The sequence below is a fragment of the Mustela nigripes genome, chromosome 11 (assembly GCF_022355385.1).
Source record: "Mustela nigripes isolate SB6536 chromosome 11, MUSNIG.SB6536, whole genome shotgun sequence".
NCBI classification, from domain to species: domain Eukaryota; kingdom Metazoa; phylum Chordata; class Mammalia; order Carnivora; family Mustelidae; genus Mustela; species Mustela nigripes.
In genome coordinates, this window is record NC_081567.1 from 5745063 (window position 1) to 5765584 (window position 20522).

Below are 20522 nucleotides of genomic sequence, written 5' to 3' on the forward strand. Positions count from 1 at the left end.
GTGCCCACAGCTGCGGCTTGGGTGTCACTGAGGGCCTTGTGAGACTAAGACAGCCGCAGTGAGGGGAGACCAGGCCCGTCTTTGGCCTGTGCTGGCGCTTCCACCCGCCATAGTAGAGTGAAGCAGGTCTTTCCTTCTAGAAGGTGGCTGTCCTGTCTTGTCTTCCAAGACTGGAAGCTGGCGGCTTGGATCCTTGTCGCACCTCTGCCTTTGCTTAAGCCTGTACTTGGGTAAGGGAGGGAGGTTGGACGAACCTTGCCTGGTGGGCTCGGATGGACCACGACTTGAATCGCAGCATGGGAGTGAAGACACCTGCGGGTATGGCCTCTGTCTCTGGGACAGCGGTGGCCTCCACAGAGGATGGGCTCACTGGCCACATTGCCATGGCACCCTAAGGGAGGGGGAACAGATCTGAGCGAGCCTCCCCCCCCAAGGAGAGTTGAAAGTGCTAGACAGGCGTCATCCCCCTACCCGCCTCAGTAGTCAACATCGTGGGGACAATACCAGGCCTAGGAAGCAGGAGACTTTGGATTCCTTCTGAGAGTTATGTGACCTTGGGGAAGTCACTTTCCTCTGAGTCCCTCATTTTCCTTTCCGTTAAAATGTTAATAGTTCCTACTCTATGAGGAGGATCGAATGAGTTAACGCGTACAACAGTGCTTAGGACAAATGAGTTAACATGTACAACAGTGCTTGGGACAGTGCATGTGATCAGTATTTGCTGTCGTCGTTGGAATTGCTTACAGACCTGGGAGAGTGTCGCTAGTACATCAGGAACTGAGGAGAAAATTGTGGTGTGGGAAAAAATGTTAAGGTTATAAACCGAGTTTCAAATATTTAACTATTTAACATTATTTTTTTTATTTTTTAAAATATTTTATTTATTTGACAGAGATCACAAGTGGACAGAGAGGCAGGCAGAGAGAGAGGAGAAAGCAGGCTTCCCGCGGAGCAGAGAGCCCGATGTGGGGCTCCATCCCAGGACCCTAGGATCATGACCTGAGCCAAAGGCAGAGGATTTAACCCACTGAGCCACCCAGGTGCCCCACTATTTAACATTATTCAAAGGTCTGGTTATTAGTGGCTTTTAAAACAAACTAAATGCGGGGGCACTGGCTAGCTCAGTGAGTACAGCATGTGACTTGGCCTCAGGGCCATTAAGTTTGAGCCCCATGTTGGGCATAGAAATCACTTAAAAATAAAATCTTTAAAAACAATTTTTTTAGGGGCACCTGGGTGGCTCAGCGGGTTAAACATCTGCCTTTGGCTTAGGCCATGATCTCAGAGTCCTGAGTTGGGGCTCCGTGCCCAGCACAGGGTTCTGCTTCTTCCTCTGACCCTCCCCCCAACTAGTGTGCATGCACGAGCTCTCTCTCAAATAAAATCTCTAAAAAAAAATTATTAAAAACGAACTAGATGCAGAAAAGAAAATAATAAGATTAGGGTTTTTTATGTATAACTTGATTGCATTGAATAATTTTATAGTAGTCACAGATAGTCTTGTGACTACTATATGTAGTAGTATTATGTCACAGAAGCCACTGCAAAGGCCACCCTGAAACTGATGTTCAGATTACAAGGTTATTGAGGGGAAATACAGCATTTTGAGTATTTCCCCTGGTGAAATTATTACAGTATTATAGTATTATGAGATAGCGAATGGGGGTGGTGGTAGGAGCAGTGGTTTTCTTACACTGGGCCTTAAGAAAGTTGTCTCAGAGGAGGTGATATTTGAGCTCATCAAGGATGACAAGGAGTCAGCTCTGTGCCTCTGAGGAAAGAACATTCCAGAGGTCCTAGGTTGGCCTGAGGCACAGCAGGGCCACAGCAGCTAGAACCATGAAGAGTGAGGTTGGGAGGTACATAGGGCCAGGGAATGAGGATGAGCTGAAAAGTCTTTGGAGGGTTTTAAGCAGAGGAGTGGTGTGATCTAACTTACCTGATAGGGATAGAGTTGACACTGTCTCTGACAAGAAAGCAGACAAAAATCAAACAGCATTTTGGGTACTTTGTTAGGAGAAGCTAGGGCCATGGGAAGTGCAGGAATTTAGCCAACATTAGAGCTAGGCTTAACTGTAGGTCCTTAGCATGTGCAGTTCATCTGAAACTTACCAAAAGATTTGTCTACTTTCTGCTTTTTTCTCTACCCCCTTTCCAGGGAACAATATGAAACAACTGTGCACTGATTTCAGCTCTCAGATTACTAAACCTTCCCCAGTTTTGGAGCTATTACTTTGGGGGGGGGGGTGCTAAGGAGCAGAGAGGATTCTGCTTGCAAGTACTTTTTCCATGGGCGGGGGAAGTTATTCTGACCCATTTTATTTCTCCCAGGGAAGAAACAAGTGACATGAAATATATTGATGTAAAATCCTGGCAGTTCAACAGAAGGTTGTTCTTGAGTAGCAACATTTTTAAACAAGTAAGGAGCATGCTTCTGAATAGGGCGCCTTTCTTCCGAGATACATTGCAGCTGTTGCAAGCTGCATTTATTGCAAAGTATGAAATGTATCTTTCTGTGAAGGGAACACCAAGACTTTGGTAACTTAGTGATGATGTGGGGGAGGGTAAGATACTGTTGGGAAAGGGTAGGTGGTGGAACCAGGTAATGGAGGTGATGGAGATAGGCCATCACTTTAATGCTCTGTCCATCTAACATGGTAACCATGGGGTACCAGGAGCCGCTCACTACTCAACCACTCTTCTAGATGGAGTCGTAGGTAAGGCTCAACAGTACTTTTTTCTTCTAAGGCGTCTTGGCCCTGCCCACGCCATCTCAAGTAGGCATCAGGGCCCACTCCCCTTTCTTCTCATCACTGGTCTGTCCTGGCCAGAGACATCTGACCGCCAGGTAGGAGCTGACAGAGATCGTCGGCGGTCCAGCCTCGGTGATGCAGCTGCAGAACAGATGATCAGGCCGACCACCTCGGAGCAGAACATCAGGGCTTTCCTTTGCATACAGGGACTCCTCTGTCTCCTGCCTGCTTGCCTCCTCCCCTTTTCGACTGGTTAAAAACGAGCCGAGGAAGGGAGGAGGGGGGAAACCCGCCCGGACTGCCACATTCAGTTCAGGGATGGACTCTGCCTGGGCCCGACCGCCGCCTGCTAAGGGAGCTCCTCGGGTGCCCGCCGCCCTGCCGCAGCCCCCGGCGTCCCTTCCCTACCCTTCCCAGACCTGGCTCCTACGCGCCTATTTAGGGCAGAAGGAGCCCCAAGACTGCCGGCACCTGCGGCCTCTCCAGCCATGCGGGCGACCCCGCCCCCCAGGCGGAGGTTTAAAGGGCCGAGCCGGTCCGACCCGGCGCAACGCCCCTCCCCGCTCCCGCCGCTCGCCCAGGCCGCACCCACTTGGGGGCGGCGCGCCCGGACCTATTTCTCCCGCGGCGGGCGCGGCCGCTTTAAGCGGGGGCGGGACTGCACGGCGGCGGTGGCTGCGGCGGCGGCGAGGGCTTCGCTGGGGGTCGCGGGCTGGGTCTGCAGGAGGCCCGCCGCCGAGCTTAGGGTAAGCGCGGGCCGGCGCGAGAGGGCGGCGGAACGGCCCCGGGAGGCGCGCGTGGAGGCCCGGGCCGGTGCGGCGGGTCCCCAGCGTGGGGAGGCCTCTGCGGCGCGGCGGCTCCGCGCAGCGACAGTGGTAGGCTCCTTGCGCCCGCTCCACCCGGCCATCCCCTCCCGGTACCCACCGGTGCCCAGCCCGGCAGGCCGAAGCCGGCGGCCGCCCTGTAGCCTCCCGCTGCTTGGGCGCGCTGAGGAGCTCCGGGAGGCGGAGGGCTCGCGGCGCGAGAATTGGCCCTCGGCGCTCGCCGTACCGCGGCCTGGAGGGCGGACGCTGGGTGTCCGGAGACGGCGACAAAAGGAGGGAAACGGCGAGCCGTTTGAGACCTGGGAGAGAGAGTGTGGGTTTGGGGCCCCGTACCCCCAGAAGCGTCCCCTGGCCAGCCTGGCACCCCCCGGCCTCCACGCAGGCCCCTGGCTGGTCCGGCCCGGCGCGGAGAGCGAAGGTAGCGGCCGAGACAGCGCCCCCTCTGGCCCGGCGGCGCTGCCTCAGGCTCGGCGCGGCGGGGCGGGGCGGCGGCGCCGTTTGTCCGTCCGTGCGCGGGCGCGGCGCCGGCCTTTCCACCTGGGCGGGGACGAGGGGGCTCGACGGAGGCCAGGCCCTCGGCCCCCGGCGTCTTCGAGCCGCTAGCCCACGGACAGGCGCGAAGGACCGTTTTCCCTTCTCAGGCCCACGCCCCCCCCCCCCCCACGGCCCGGCAGGAACGCGGGGCCTGGCCTTTTGGGGCCCCGGGAAATGCAAGAGTGAACCGACTTCGGTGAAAGAGGGGGTTCAAGCTTTTAAGGAGTTTGGGCACGGCCACAAGTTTCGTAGGCACGGAGAGGCCCTGACCCTGCTCTTGGGTCCCCAGGGATGGGGTGGGGGTGGGGGGGCATTCGTGTTTGGCCGAGGGCGTGCGTCCTCAAAGAGGAAGCAGTCGTGGGGTCATCCAGCGGGGCTGACAGGGTGCCTCTCTTCAGTCTCGGAGAGTTTTCCTGCTCTGAGTCGGAGGAGGGCGAGAGAGCAGCGGTTGGCGTCTTCTCTGCATGGGAGACGTGCTTTTGGTGTCTCGAAGAGGAGAGTGGCCCGCAGAGGCTGCGTGGAGTCAGGGTGTCCCCGTCACTTGGGAACAGAAGTGTGAGCCGCTAAGGGAGGGTTTCCTGTAGGGAGGGCTTTTGAAAGGCCTGCAGAAAAGGAAGAGAAAATGAAGTCATGAAGCTGCCTTTTGATGCCAAGTGGAATTAAACGGTTATATATACAAGGAGGATGCGTAAAAGTATCTCAAGATACTTTTGTGAGCTCTTAAAGCAGAAACCAGGTCTCCCTCTATGCAGGTGTCAGCCGGGAGAGGTGGTTCTTCCAGTGTGGTCCTCAGCAACTTGAAGCATTCATTCATTCATTCATTCAGGCAGCATTTCCTAAGTGCCTACGTTGTGCTAGCTGCAAGCAAAATCTACAGCTTCCCCGGGCCCGGTCACTGAACCAGTCTCTGGGTAGTGCTTGGAGGTTCACCTTTGGCATCTGGTGATCTTAGTGCACACTGAAGTGTGAAAACCAGTCACCTGTAGAGGTTGCCCAATCCAGTCAGCTGCCCTTTTGTTGTTGTTGTTTTAAGATATTTATTTTTATTTTTGAAAGATTTTATTATTTGACAGTGAGAGATCACAAGTAGGCAGGGAGGCAGAGAGGCAGGCAGGGGGTGGGGGCGTGGGGAGCAGGATCCCTGCTGAGCAGAGAGCCCCATGCGGGGCTTGATCCCCAGACCCTGAGATCATGACCTGAGCCAAAGGCAGAGGCTTCACCCACTGAGCCACTCACGCACCCCAAGATTTTTATTTTTAAGCAATCTCTACACCCAATGTGGGGCTTGAGCTTACAACCCCAAGACCAAGAGTTGCATGTTCCACAGATTGAGCCTGTCAGGTACCCCTCAGCTACCCCTTTTTTTTGGGCCACGAGCTAAGAATTTTTACGTTTTTAAATGGTTGAGAAAAGTTGAAAAAAAAAAGTAGTGTTTCATGGCATTTAAGAATTATATGACATTCAGTTGCTTCTCGGCCTTTTGGCTAAGATCAAGTGAAGAATTACATGACATTCAAATTTCGGTGTTCCTAAATACAGTTTTATGGATCATAGCCACGCTCTTCCATTTATGTGGTCCACGGCTGTTTTCTGGCTGTAACAGAGCTGAGTAGTTTTGATAGAGACCACAAAGTCTGAAATATTTACTGTCTGGCTTACAGAGAGGTTGCCCACCCCTGGCCTAGGGAAAGAAGGATAAACAGTTAAGGGAGGGAAAAGCCTCTGTTTATAAAAATCATGTTTGGAAATTAATAGGAAAAATGGATGCAAGTAAATTTTACTTTCAAAGAAGCAGAGGGAATAGTACTGTGGGTTAATTAAAAAGTAGTTAGCTTAATACAGCCATTTAGATGTGATTTTCTTAACAGTGGTGAGCCTGTGCCTTCAATAAGTTGGCTAACCATATGCTTCTTTTCATAGGCTGGGTGACCTCATGGGCCTGATACTTTTCTCTTGAGAAACAAACCAACTCAAAAGAAAAATGGCATTTGTTGCAACACAGGGGGCCACGGTGGTTGACCAAACCACTCTGATGAAAAAATACCTTCAGTTTGTGGCAGCTCTCACGGATGTAAATACACGTGAGTTGATCCTTCTTGTCATTAAGAAATGCTTTATCGTGACTCCTTCATCTCAATTCAGATGATGTACACATTGAGATGAACAGATATTCTTACCCTAAATTTCCCATTCTCTGCCTTTTGGAGAAGCAAAGTGATGTACATTACTACCTGGAGCCCCAAAGAGGCACGTGTGTGTGTGTGTGTGTGTGTGTGTGTGTGTGTATGCGTGTGTGTATCCTTGTCTGTGCATGCACACGTACGTCTGAGAGTGTGAATGTGTGTGACTGGTTGTAGGGAAACTAGTTATGTGCCTTCTGTTGGACTGTGACAGTGAAACTGATAAGATCTGATTGCTTCTCTTAAGTTGTTAAATCCATTAATTTTGTGAAGATCCTTAATGTAATTTCGATTACCTGACGACTTGTTTTATTATCATTCACAGCTGATGAAACAAAGTTAAAAATGATGCAAGAAGTGAGTGAAAATTTTGAGGTATGAGCTTAATGTATATATATTTTTAATTACGAGGTAAATATTTATGGGAAGTTGCCAGTCGCTTCTTTGTCAGTCTTACTAGTGAGTCAAAAATCATTCTGTTAATGTGATTTATGTTATTTCAGAACTGAAATTTGATGTGTGCATAGTGTTGTCCAGCTTCTTCACACCAGTGACTGTAAACTTCAAATGATGTTGAGGGATGTCGCTTTGGTTTTGGTGGTTAAACTTTTTTCCATCTTGAGAGGCATAAACTTTCAGGATGCCTTCAGACTTACATTGTAGATTTATTACTTGTAGGTGTGTTACTGTGGACTGAGAGCACTTGTGTGACCTTGACCAGTTCCTCTTTCCGAGCCTCATGTTCCACAATTTCCCAGCGGACCATGGGTCCTTGGGCTCTGTTCACTTTTCTTCAGTCTTCCCTTTGTTCTCTGGATCGGATGATTTCCATTATCTGCCCTCAGGTTTACTGTTTCTGTATCTTCTCCAGTTGGCTGAGAGGCTGTAAAGTTTCAATTTACTTTTTATATGTTTTTGTTTCAGTTCTGGTACTTTTAGTTTTAGAGTTTCCATTTGGTTCTTTCAGATTTCCCTTCTTCAAGAGATTATCATATGTACCAACATCATCTTGTTGTTATTATTCTTGGACTGTTTTATAATGGCTGCGTTAAAGTCTTTGATAAATCCAACATTTGGGCTAGATGAGGGTTAGTTTCTACTGACTATGGGTCACATTATCCTGTTTCTTGCATTGTCTAGTAGTTTTTGATAATATGGCAAATACTATATGTGAAGTATAGGGACTCTGGATTCTGTTACCTTCCTCTGAAGAGTACTGATATTTTGATTGTGATAGGCAGTTCAGTTTCTAGCTGATGTCCTCGGACACGTGTAGGCTTGACTTTATGCTCTGGCATAAGAGGATCTGTGGAAAGCTAAGGTGTTCACCAGATCTCTCTAACACTGCGGGATTCAGCCTCCAAACTCCAGCACCGCATGGATACCATCAGAGGTTGATTTTAGGCTTGGCTTGTTTTAGAGGTCTAGAATAGGTCTTCTCGGGTGTGGTCTTCCTCAGCTAGATGTCTGGGGTGGTTTGTTTTTTTGTTTGTTTGTTTTTCATTTTTGTTTCTTTAAAAGATTTTATTTGATAGAGAGCTCAAGTAGGCAGAGCAGCAGGGGGAGGGAGAGGGAGAAGCCGACTCCCTGCCGAGCAGGGAGCCCAATACGGGGCTTCATCCTAGGACCCTGGGATCATGACCTGAGCCAAAGGCAGCCCCTTAACTGACTGAGCCACCCAGGTGCCCCTAGATGTCTGGGGTGTTAAGAGGTGTTAGGAACGTGTTTGCACTGTGTCCAGGCTGGAACCCCATCATCCTACAACATTGCTGGGCCTCTTATACCTCTTCAGATCTCTCAGTCCCAAAGCTGTCAACTGTCTGGTAAGGTTCAGGTGGTCTTACTTCATCTTAGTTACACGTGCAGTCCAGTCCTCATTCAAGGTCTCAGAGAAGACCATTGCCCATAGTTCTGTTTCTCTGGGGCTCTTTGCAGATTCCGGCCACCTGGGCTGCTTGGAACTCTAATTAGCTCCTCACTTTGGCAGGGCTCGCTGCTGAGCCCCAGTCAGGACGTCCGGAGGGACGCAGGCGGAGAGCCATGGTGGCCATATAAGCTCCCCTTCTGGAGACTGTGGTCTGGCCCTGCTTCTTGTTCAGCATCTGAAAACCATTCTCCGTTTTGTTTTTGGGGTTTTTTTTTTTGTCCAACTTTATGGTTAGTTCTGTGCTGTTAGTTTCATAGGAGAAAAAGTAACATTTCTTATTTTTGATGTGGGGATAATAAAACATTTCTCAGTTAATGTGATTAAGAATAGCAGATAAAATGTTTTTAGCTTTTGGCTTGGTCATTTGAATTACAAAGGATCAAATAAATGCTAGTGGGAATGAATCAGGGCCCTACTCTGTAGCACTGGATAACATTTCCGTTCCGTGGGAGGTTTTTTTGGTGGTTTTATTTTAAGTAGACAGTTTTTAAGGACTTGTTGCCTTGAACTGAGCTGGGGAAAAAAATCCTGAGATATTTCAAGATTGAGCTAAAGAGCTTTCTCTTCTGCCCAAGCTGCTAACGCAAGCTGTTAAAAAACAACAACAACAAAAAAAACACACCAAAAAACAAAAAAGCCAAAAAAAAAAAAAAAGAGCTGGGAGGGAGGACGTGATAGGCGTGCCTTCTGCATTTTTGGAAGAACTGCTAAGTGAGAACCATAGCCTCAGCGGCTTTGAGAGGATGAAGTCATGGGGAGCTGGTGAACCCACAGAAAGGAGCGCTTGTTTGAGGTCTCTGCGTGTGGGCCTGGGGCTGTCTGCTCTAAGTGTCCCGCCCCTTTCTCTCCTGTCTGGCAGTTAGCTAGTTAATTTCTGACTTTGGTCACAGACACATTGATTAAATTTACAGAACTAAAAGGCAGTGAAGCAGTCCGTGTACTTGGGCCTTTCGAAAATTGTGACTTTGGAAATCTGTTTGATAGAAACATTGGTCTTCCATGAAATTCAGATGACTAAGCCCTTGAAAGAATTAAATACTAGAATGACCCGCAGTAGGTAATTCTAAATTACCACCGCTGCTGCCCCAGAATATTAGAATGAGGTGAGTGAAATTAACAAAAGAAAAATCCCAGTGCTTTCAGGAGTCTTAAATACATTTCACTAAGCACTTAGGAATAAATTTGTGGGCTAAGTAAAGGTTCTATGAGCCATCTTTCAGGACTGGAAATAAAGGAACCTTCAGGTTAGAATTCACATGAAAAGTTCATTTGGATCAAAAAGCTGGGGGCTGAGTTGAAATCCTGGCAGAATAACCAGGCAGCTTGCTGAATGAATCTTTTTTTTTATCAGAGGAACTTAAAACTGTTTTGGAACCTATGGAAGCAGCAGTTGGTATGGACTCAAGTGCTGATGAACTTGATTTTTTGGTGACTGTGATAACATTCCAGTGGGAATCTTCTTGTTCCTTAAGTCCTTGAATGTGGGTATTTTGTATTCCCAGCCTGTTTGGGGAGAGGCTGGGAGGTACCTGAGGGCTGTTCCCACCAGTGTTCGGTGTGAATGGAGCCCTGGGTTGGGCCTGGGAGCCCGGTGCTCAGGCCCACCTTCTAAGAATTCCACTCCTTTCTTTCTTGGCTCCTGTGGCAACACTTTTTTTGATTTTCGTCTGTTCCTTCTCTTCCTTCATAGACTCCTCTTCCAAGATTACTTTATAATGGTAGAAAACCCCACATCTCTATCTGCAGCCCAGATCCATGTCTGGAGTTTCAGACACTTGTATTTAATTAACTGCCCAGCTGCCTCCTTCAGGGGCCTGTCAGGCTCCTGATGGTAAGAGCCAAACCCCTTGCTCTCGGGCTCCCACCTCCTGCAGGGCTCAGCTAGTTTACGTGCCTTTTACGTCCATGCTTTCTCATAACTTTGTGCCTTTGCATAGGCTTTTCTTGGAACCTTCTCTGCCCTTGGTTCCATCCAGCACTTCGTGTTCCCTTAGTTGCCAGTATTTCCTCCATCATAATTCTGGATTGTTCCTTTTTTTATCTGTTTTCCCAGCACATGACTGCCTCCCCCATCTGGGAGGGCATGAATTGTATCAACTCTCTTTTCTTGGTCTCTCTCTCTCTCTTTTTTTAAAAAAATATTTATTTTTAAAGCGCGTGCACATGGGCTAGCAGGAGTTGGGGGAGGGACAAAAGGAAAGAAGAGATTCCTAAGCAGACTCCCCACTGAGCACAGAGCCTGATGTGGGGCTCGATCTCACGACCCCGAGATCTTGACCTGAACCGAAGCCAAGAGTTAGACCCTCAACCGACCGAGCCACCCGGGTGCCCTCTGTTTTCTTCGTCTTATCCCCACTGAGCACATGATAGAGCCTCAGTGACTGTTGAGTGAGCAAGTGAGGCCTTAAAAGGAGAAAGGATTTGGCTGTTAAAGACACTCCATTTCCAACCACTTCTAAAGCCTGTGGACTGACACTCAGCAAGTTTTATGACCTCTCTGAGCCTCTTTATCCATGATACGGAGATAATACTTCCCCTTGGGCTCCCGAGGACTGAGTGAGAAAGAGTAAGAACAGCCCAGCTCAGTATTTAGCACACGGGGGCTCTGGTAATAACGCCGGATGATATTAATGACCATTTACTGAAGAGCATTTACTGCGTCCTAAATTAACTCACATAATCTCTGTCATTCCGTAAGGCGGGAAATGCTACGACAGTCAACAGATGGGGACGTGGTCACTACCCCGGGTTCCCACTTCCTAAGCGCGATCCAGAAACTTGCTTAGGACGCGTTTTACTGTGCCGTCTCCAGACTGGATGTTCATTTCCAATTCTCTTAAAGTCAGTGCCGGATTTATAACAGATGAGGTTAGATTACCATCTAATTAATATAGATCTGACCAATAAATTAGCTTTTCCGAGTAGGAAAAGATGCCAATTTGTTTAAGCTCTTCATTTTCCGCTTGAAGATGCTAAGATCTAGAAGGCAAAAGATTTTTTGGAGGGCTCAAACTTAGGTTGTGGCAGAGCCAGTCTCTAGGACAGGTGCCAGATTCCACCTTTTCCCCAGCATTAGTATGTGTACTTTGAACAGCAAATTTTAACATTCACTTTCTATCTTAAATTGTATTGCAGACGCAGTGATCATTTTACTTAAAACTGTGTTATCACTGACGCGTCTAAAAGCATTAAAAATTGCTGTTGGCTTCGCTAACATGCTTTATGTTTTCTTGAGACTATATTGAATTTGAATACTTGAATTCAAGAATACTTGAATTTGAAAGGAAGGTATGTCCACAAACTTAATGGGGTTTTCTTTGATTTTTGCAAAATTAGAATGTGACATCATCCCCTCAGTACTCCACGTTCCTGGAACATATCATCCCTCGATTTCTCACATTTCTTCAAGATGGGGAGGTTCAGTTTCTCCAGGAGAAACCAGCCCAGGTAATCTGTTCAGAAACGTCGGGGAGCGGGGGTTATGTCATACTGTAAGATCACAGGCATTTATGAATTAAAACGCCTGAGAAAATTTAGGGTTCCACTTTATTTTTTTATCTTTATAAGATTTTATTTATTATTTATTTGACGGACAGAGATCACAAGTAGGCAGAGAGACAGGCAGAGAGAGAGGAAGGGAAGCAGGCTCCCTGCTGAGCAGAGAGCCCGATGCAGGGTCGATCCCAGGATGCTGGGATCATGACCTGAGTCGGAGGCAGAGGCTTAACCCACTGAGCCACCCAGGCGCCCCTGACTAGTTTTTGTCTGTATTCTTGCCCACTCCTTGCAACCCCTTCCCCACCTTGATTATTTGAAGTCTCATACCAATTTTTTCTATGAACATATATAATATAAAAACATATATTATATGTAAATATAAATAAGTCTTTATTTTTTTATTTTTATTTTTTATTTTTTTATTTATTTTTTAAAATATTTTATTTATTTATTTCACAGACAGAGATCACAAGTAGGCAGAGAGAGAAGGGGAAGCAGGCTCCCTGCTGAGCAGAGAGCCCGATGCGGGGCTCCATCCCAGGACCCTGGGATCATGACCTGAGGTGAAGGCAGAGGCTTTAACCCACTGAGCCACCCAGGCGCCCCATAAATAAGTCTTTAAAAATTGCCATAATGCCAGTGAAAGTTATTGCCAAATAAAGATTCCCACATTTTTATGTCGTACCAGTGGAAGGCCCACACCTTTGACCTGCCTTTCAGTTGTTGGCTCCATCGCCCAAATCCTGAAAGCTTAGTCGGGTTGTGTAATCAATCAGTCATCGAGCCCAAGGGGGATCCAGAGATAGGACTGTAGGAAGCAAACCCTGTTGGTGGGAGACCCCAAACCAAGTTCCGTTTGTGCCAGGCTCTTTCACCTGAAACCCCCCAGACGTTCACACGCTGGGGTCCTTCCTAACCAGGGAATAATGGTTAGTTGTGGAAGAGGGAAAGTTGGTCTTGGTTCATTTGGTGCACAGCTGTAGAAATCTTAAAAAACAGTGGTTTGTGGTACATACAGGGATAACATTTTAGTAATTCACAGCATTATTTTTGAAGTGGGGTCTATCTTGTAGTTTGGCATTTCCCAGTGCTGGCTGCAGATAGCCGTGTACCTTACAGAGTGTGAAAGAATGACTTTGGGACTCTTGGGAGGATTTGATACTGACCTTTTTATTTTCCCTCACCAGCAACTGCGGAAGCTAGTACTTGAAATAATTCACAGAATACCAACCAATGAACATCTTCGTCCTCATACAAAAAATGTTCTGTCTGTGATGTTTCGCTTTTTAGAGGTAATCTTTGAGAATTTTTTGTTACTTAGCCGTATCTTGATTGTCAGTGCTTTTCTTATTGTGGAATCTAGTATTAGACAACTATTTCCCTTTTCACTAAAGTTCTGATTCACATGAGTAAAAATTTTCTTAAAGTCTGTTTTCCCCCCATTTTGCTGACCAAATTACTAAGAAGTAGTGTTAATTGAAGATGGTTTGTTTTGAGTCAGCAGGGAATTGACTACATATGGACTACATATGGTGGAAATCTTTGGAAAGGGCTGGGGAGGTAAACTCAGAGTTGCAAGGCTCTTTGACTTCTTGCTACTTTAGGCATAGTAGATGCTTATAAAGAGTTTCTCTGATTCTTCAGGTGAATCCATCTCGCACCTACCTGTTACGTTAGCCTCAAAAATTGTTTTCTTTCTGTTCTTAAACACGATATGTTTAGAATTTTGTTGTGTTTCTGGGCCCCTTGGAAGAGTGAGCTTTGGAGGGGATAGAGTTGGCTTCAGATCCAGCTCTAACTCATGTTGGCTGTATCATGTTAGCCATGTGGCTTACCTTCTCTGAGCACTAGCTTCCCATGGGTAAGATGGGGAAGACAACCCATTCCAAGAGTGTAAAGTGTTTAGTCAGTGGTCCAATAAAAACCTACTGGGTTTTTCTGACATTTTCAAGCACTGAAGAAGTGTCATTTGGACCACCAAGACCTTCGCTCATAGCATGACTTGCCTTAAGTGCCATTTATCATCTGTGGGAGTATTACTTTCCAAAGCTTACTGGTGGGATGCCCTTCATGTGGTCCACCAAAGACCTCAGAAGCTTCTTATCTGAGATAATTATGTTCTGTGTTCCACAGATTGAATCTAAGTTGGCTGATGTAGGGTGTGTATGCAGAAAAATGCCTGGAAGATAGTCTATAATCTTTAGATTAAGATAACCTCAGAAGTATAACTCTTTTCTAAATGCTTTTTTTTAAAGACGGAAAATGAAGAGAATGTTCTTATTTGTCTAAGAATAATCATTGAGCTACACAAACAGTTCAGGCCGCCCATCACACAAGAAGTAAGTGTTTATCCGGATGGTATTTATAAAAGTGTGTCAACAGGTTTTTTTTTTTTTCCTACCGTGTGGTTTATTTGCTCTCTTAGAATTGACAGGAGATGTGCTGCATTCAAGAAAAGGGTACTCTAAGTTTGGGGGAAATTCTTTACAGGTTTCACAGTGTCTTTTTTCTTGATAATGTTTACATGACAATTTGGCTGAATTTGTACATTTCTTTGAAATGTGGTAAACTACCAGACCGGCGCGGCTGTTTGGGTAATTCTGGTATTTACACATCTGGTGTGCTGAAAGGCTCCAGTCATTTTATGCCCTGCAGTGGTTTAAGATGTAGGTTCTGAAGTCAGAACTGGGTTGGAATCTCAGCCTAGTAATTAGTGGGTACTAACATTGTAAGTATCTAGCCTTTTGGAGCCTTTATTGTAAAATGAGGATTCTCACAGGACATATCCTCAAAAGGTTACTTGAAGAATTAAAAAATTTTTTTTGGAAACACATATAATTAGAATCTGTATATCCTGGCACATGTACTCTCCCACAAAGTGCCTGTTTTTAATATTCATTCTTTATTGATTCGAGTTGGATGTGGAAGAGTTCATAGTGGGCAGTAATTACGTTCATGTAACGAGAGTGGAGAATCCGTCAAAAATCGGGTCTTCTTTAAGGAAGTCACACAGGAGTAAAATATAAATGTAGCGACTGTGGGAAAACCTTTGATTCTGCGGTGACACCAGAGAACTCATACCTAGTTAAATATGTGGGTATGCAATAAATAGGGAAACATGCAGATTTAGTAGTACGCAAGACTTTCCATCTGGAGTCAGGATCCTTAGCAGACTTTTAGCGTATCAATAAACCCCCTGCTTTTCTAACTGCCTTTTGATTTTGCCTATCCAAAGGCCACTCAGTGATTGTTGGTTGAAGTCTTGAAGATGGATGAGAAGCCTCTTATCACCCTGAAGTATTTAAAGAATTAAATAACAAAAGTTAAAGTTATTAAGAGTGATTGGTAACTGCGTAGTAGGCACTTGCCCTAATGATGTTACTTTTTTCTGTTGGGAACCTTAGTAGCCTGTTGTAGATTATTGTGAAATTAAAAGAAGATGATGTAGAATTCTTGTCATCTGAAAAAAAAAAAACTAATGTCTTTATTTCTGTTCTTTTTACTATGTATATTTTCTGTATAAATGTGATAGTATTTTGTGGCTTTTTTTTGTTTCCCAAAATCCAAAAAATCATACAAGGTATGATCACATCATACAAGGATGTTTTCCAATCATGAAAAGTCCTTTATAAAGGTAGTTCTTAATGGATGTGTAATAACTTGTCTTTCTTACAATGCCCTTGTGTTTGGATAATTAAGGTATTTCGGAATTTTTATTTTAGGACAGTTGGTGAGTATCTTGTGGATCGTTCAGGTTATTTCCTGGACTGTGTTTATAAGAGCTGGGTTATCCAGTCAAAGGTGTAAATGCTTTAATGCTTCTGATAGATACTGTCAGGTCGATTTCTGGAAAGGTCTGAGCAGTTAATGCTTTTCCTGGAAGTACAGGAGAGTCTCCCTCTTATTGGACTCTCTCGCGCGTGGTATAGCAGTACTTTCATAAAGGCAAAAAGTGGCATTTATTTTAATTTTCATTCCTTTGCCCTTCCTGAATTAGAAACTTTTTCTTTTTTTGTCTGTCTGTTCATGTCCATGGCATGTTTGTATTTTGAGTCTGACATTTTTCCTGCCTGGTTTATTAGTTCTTATATAGTGAGACTATTAACATTTTTATTACTATCAGCGTTTTCTGTTGATAAATATCTTCCTTACACTGTCTTTTTTAAATTTTATTTTTAGATTCATCATTTTTTGGATTTTGTGAAACAGATTTACAAGGAGCTTCCAAAAGTAGTGGTATGTTTTTAATATTGTTTGCCTCTGTTATTTATATTCATTTACTACTCCCTCATTCTGAGGGGAATTCGGAATAGTTGAGTTGAAGGAATAATGGGGGAAGGCTGGAGGCTGATTTTAGAATGAGGAGTAGTTAATGATGGTCAGAATGTAGGTTGATGAATCAGCCACTTAAAAGAAGAATTCTCCAGGCGCCTGGGTGGCTCAGTCGGTAAGCATCTGCCTTCGCCTCAGGTCATGATCACAGGGTTCTGGGATCGAGCCCCACGTCAGGCTCCCTGCTTGGTGGGAGGCCCGCTTCTCCCTCTCCTCCGCCCTGCTTCTGTTCCCTCTCTCACTTTCTCTCTCTGTGTCGAATAAATAAAATCTTAAAAAAAAAAAAAGAATTCTCTTGCTTTCACAGTTTAATATGTTACTTTTGACATAAAAACAATAATTTTATTTTAGAAATTAAAAAATAATAATAAATAAACAAGTACAACAAAACCCAAGGCAGATCATCCATTATTTTCTCACTTGTAAGAAACCATTGATGTTGAGGAGGGTGTGTGTGGGTTTTTGTTTTGTTGTGTTTTTTGCCTCTATATTTTTCCTGCTTTTTAAAGTGGTTATACTCCTATTGTGACGGCTTTCTGGGGCAGAGGCGTACACTTTCAGCCTCCTTTTCAGTATCACTAGAATTCTTCCTGTATTGAAAGAAGTCTGTCTTAGTGATGTCAGGAGTGCGTGGAAGCGCATGGTGTGTGTGAGGACGGGCTCTCCCTGCCCTAGTCTCACCTGGTAGCGCCACTGGGACCACTTTGGTATGTCCTCTAAATCACTTCTGCCAGCAGTCATAGTTCCTTTTTTTTTTTTTTTTTTTTAAAGATTTTATTTATTTGATTGACAGACACACTGAGAGAGGGAACAGAAGCGAGGTGAGTGAGAAAGGGAGAAGCAGGCTTCTCCCAGAGCAGGGAGCCTGACGGGGGCTTGATCCCAGGACTCTGGGATCATGACGGGACCTGAGCCAAAGGCAGATGCTTAACAACTGAGCCACCCAGGCGCCCCCTGGCAGTCACAGTTCTTAATGGCCCCTTAATTTCCTGTCCTATGCATGTACTGCGACTGTCTCCTTGGTGCAGGTTTTCCCAGTTTTCAGTTCCTAACTATCACAAGTAATCACAAGTATTGGTGTCCCATCCAAGTACTAACCAGGCCCGACCCTGCTTAGCTTCCGAGATCAGACGAGATCGGGCGCGTTCAGGGTGGTATGGCCGTAGACAAGTATTGGTAATCATTCTGCGTAAGTCTGTGCATATGTCAGAGTTTTTATTCTAAAGATTTTTTTTTCTCCCCAAAGATTTATTTATTTGATAGAGAGAGAGAGGGAGAACAAGCAGGGGGGTGGGAGAGGGAGACGCAGGCTCCCCACTGAGCAGAGAGCCCCATGCGGGGCTCCATCCCAGGACCGTGGGATCGCGACCAGAGCCAAAGGCAGACGCTCAACGACTGAGCCACCCAGGCACCCTCTAAAGATTCTTTTTAAAGCTTTAAAAACAGTTTGTAAAAATTATCAAAGTAAAATGGACCCCTTGGGGCGCCTGGGTGGCTCAGTGGGTTAAAGCCTCTGCCTTCGGCTCGGGTCATGATCCCAGGGTCCTGGGATCGAGCCCCACATCGGGCTCTCTGCTCCGCAGGGAGCCTGTTTCCTCCTCTCTCTCTCTCTCCCTGCCTCTCTGCCTAGTTTCTCTCTGTCAGATTTTTTTTTTTTTTTAATTAAAATGGACCCCTTTTGGTATTTTGAGGATTTTAACCTCAGAATATATAAAACTTACGGTCTTATTTCATGTGAAGCCCAAATTTTGCATTGAGAACTAAGGATGGCAAGGAGGCCTTGGCTTTTAAAAATGTTGTCTGTCCTTTGCTTCGGTCCCTGCCTTTGAACTCTGTGGAGGAGACTGTTTGCAAGGTGGATTCAGTGGGGACTAGCTCCTAAGTTTCCACCACCAGAGAGATGGGCTGCCTTCTCCCCTGCTTGCTGAGGTAGTCATGTAACATGTCACACATTTCAGCTTCTACCAGCTAGGAAAAAAGGTAGAAAAGACTTTGGGCAGGTTTTTTTCCTCCACTGTTGGAGGTAGAGAATGTTGTCACTGTCGTGTTGTCTTCGTCCATAGAGAGGACCCCAGGTCGTATGGAATCTGTGACAGAAACGTGGACGACATTAGGTTTCTTCCACCACAGGTCAGGTGTGTTTTGCTGAGGAATATTGTGTCTGACTTGAGGAGGAATGATTTGTGTTTTCTTTATGCAGAACCGCTACTTCGAGAACCCTCAGGTGATCCCCGAGAACACAGTCCCTCCCCCGGAAATGGTTGGTATGATCACAACAATTGCTGTGAAAGTCAATCCAGAACGTGAGGACAGTGAGACCAGAACAGTAAGTTTTTTTTCAGGTCTTTTGTTTTGTTTTTATCCTTGTCTTCCTGTACTAGGTAGAGGAAAAGTATGACATACTGACTTTTTATGCATATCTTTAGTGTATTTTGGGGGTTTTTCTCCAAGTACCAGAGGCATTTAAGATAACACATGCATGCATCACTGATTGTCTGTGCAGCCTTGAGGTGCTGAACGGGACTGCTGCTCACCTTGGATGCAGAAATTAAATGGTAAAACCGTAGTGGAAATCCAGAATCACTTGTTGGAAAGACAGCTGCCCAGGTGGAGAGGCCTCCCCTCCATCCTTAGCTTTGACATTAACAAGGTCTCTTTAAGCTACACAGAGATTTCTAGCTCAGTACCTGAGAGCGTGGGCTCCAGGGGCAGAAGCTTGGGGACGATGTTCCAGCCCCACCACTCGGGCTTTCTAACTACAGCAAAGCACATAATTTTTGTTTTGGCCTTAATTTTCCCTCTCATTTCTGAAAAACCTTTCTTGTAGACTTTTGAAGAGAATGCTGGTATTGTCTGCAGGTAATAGGTCGTATTTGAACCCTCTGGCACGCAGATAGCCTGTATGGAGCAGTTACGACAACTGTGTTTCCAGGATTGAATTAAGAATTTCATCCGTATTTGTTTTACTGCAGTCATTTTGCAGAACGTTTCAGTTTGGGCTGGAATAAACAGGAATCTACATTTTGAATGAAGTCTTCATTCCTTTTCTCCTCCCGACTCAGAAACTTGTCTTCAGTTTCAGTCTTTGTGTTTCTTTTCTGGCTTGTCTGCTCCTGTCCGTTGTCCTTTGGTATTCGAGTCTCACATTTTCCTTAGCTGCCCTGGGAGTTCTTATCTATTTAGACCATTCAACTTTTTCTTATATTTAGCATAAACATTCTTTCTTTCTAAATGTTTTTAAGTAAAACTGGGCAAATTTGTACTTTTCGCCGTTCTTTTGAGTTGGTTAATAGATACTAATTTAAAATCTCATCAAGTGATTTGAACGTCTTAAGTTTTGACAAATTTTCCTGGTATCTTAACTGTGGGTGGTGGTGTTGGAAAATATAAAAACCCTTATATTATTAAATGATAGTTCTTTGTGCTTTGTTTTTAAAATGTTTGGGCTCTTTGACCACAGATGCGTACAAAGCTGTGGCAATACTTTCTCTTTATTTCACGGGGGCGATGCTTAGTGGTGGGCCGTGTTATGTGCCATGGTGATAACTGTGGCCCTGCTTGCTTCTCTCTTCCAGCATTCCATCATTCCAAGAGGATCTCTTTCTCTGAAAGTGTTGGCAGAATTGCCCATTATTGTTGTTTTGATGTATCAGGTATGCGCGTTGCTCACCAGTGTCTTGGGTTTGGGGCTTCTTGTATTAAGACAAAGTTCACATCCAATTTTCTTTGCTAAATGGAAGATGTGTGGGGTGTCCATGTGCTAACTAATGTAATGAATCGTGGAGGTTTTTTTGCTGGGCCAACTTCTTTTGCCATAGCAGAGTGTAAGAGCATGAAACTCTGGTATGTTTGCTTTTAGCTCTACAAACTGAACATCCACAATGTCGTTGCTGAGTTTGTGCCCTTGATCATGAATACCATTGCAATTCAGGTATCTGCACAAGCCAGGTGAGATTTCTTCGGACAGAGACACGGCCGACCGCCACAGTTCTAAAATTCCAAGTAAAAATACCCTTGCTGTCGTCTTCCGTAAGACATAAATATTTTGAGTGATAAAATTTTGGTAAAAGGATAAGCAGTTCGGACTTCTTGAACTTGTATTTCCGTAATGATGTGTGAGTAGTTATTATCAGTTCCTTATTTTGAAAAGATGAGCTAGTACCTCAGGTTTGGGGGGCTTGTGAGTTTAGAACTATCGTTAGGGGTTACTGTGCTCACTCCCAGCTGCGGGATATGAGACTTCCCACCTTTAAGCCCCATTCCTGCTGTGCCTTTCAGCATGAGTGCTACAAGGTTCTCTACCCCTTTTCCGTGTCACCCATCACCTTGCGTCACTGACCGTGTGAACTGTGCATATTCGTCTTTGAAGCCCCACTGAAGCTTTTTCCTCCAACTTACAGCATTCTCTTAAGACCTCTATCACTCACTCCACTGACCAGCCCCTCTGGCTCTGCGTCATTGGAGGACAAGATCT

General features: G+C 45.4%; 1 protein-coding gene and 1 non-coding gene across 13 annotated transcripts in view; both read left to right on the plus strand.

The window, feature by feature from the left end:
• The first annotated feature begins 3382 nt into the window (after window positions 1-3382).
• Window positions 3383-20522, plus strand: part of TRRAP (transformation/transcription domain associated protein) — a 113392-nt gene continuing 96252 nt past the window's right edge. For 6 of the 12 annotated variants that reach the window (XM_059414420.1, XM_059414419.1, XM_059414423.1 and 3 more), the window contains exons 1-10: window positions 3384-3499; window positions 6032-6192; window positions 6617-6666; window positions 11555-11665; window positions 12904-13008; window positions 13972-14055; window positions 15896-15952; window positions 18249-18374; window positions 19624-19701; window positions 19908-19996. In XM_059414420.1, coding sequence (XP_059270403.1) covers window positions 6093-6192; window positions 6617-6666; window positions 11555-11665; window positions 12904-13008; window positions 13972-14055; window positions 15896-15952; window positions 18249-18374; window positions 19624-19701; window positions 19908-19996 — 800 coding nt within the window. In that variant the 5' untranslated portion in view covers window positions 3384-3499; window positions 6032-6092. Of the gene's footprint in view, window positions 3500-3804; window positions 3891-6031; window positions 6193-6616; window positions 6667-11554; window positions 11666-12903; window positions 13009-13971; window positions 14056-15895; window positions 15953-18248; window positions 18375-19623; window positions 19702-19907; window positions 19997-20522 lie in introns of those variants that run through there. The other 6 variants (XM_059414414.1, XM_059414421.1, XM_059414422.1 and 3 more) reach the window with 2 other exon arrangements.
• Window positions 6315-6531, plus strand: LOC132027353 (small nucleolar RNA ZL1). The gene has a single exon (XR_009407140.1). It is a non-coding gene; the product is annotated as a small nucleolar RNA ZL1 (small nucleolar RNA).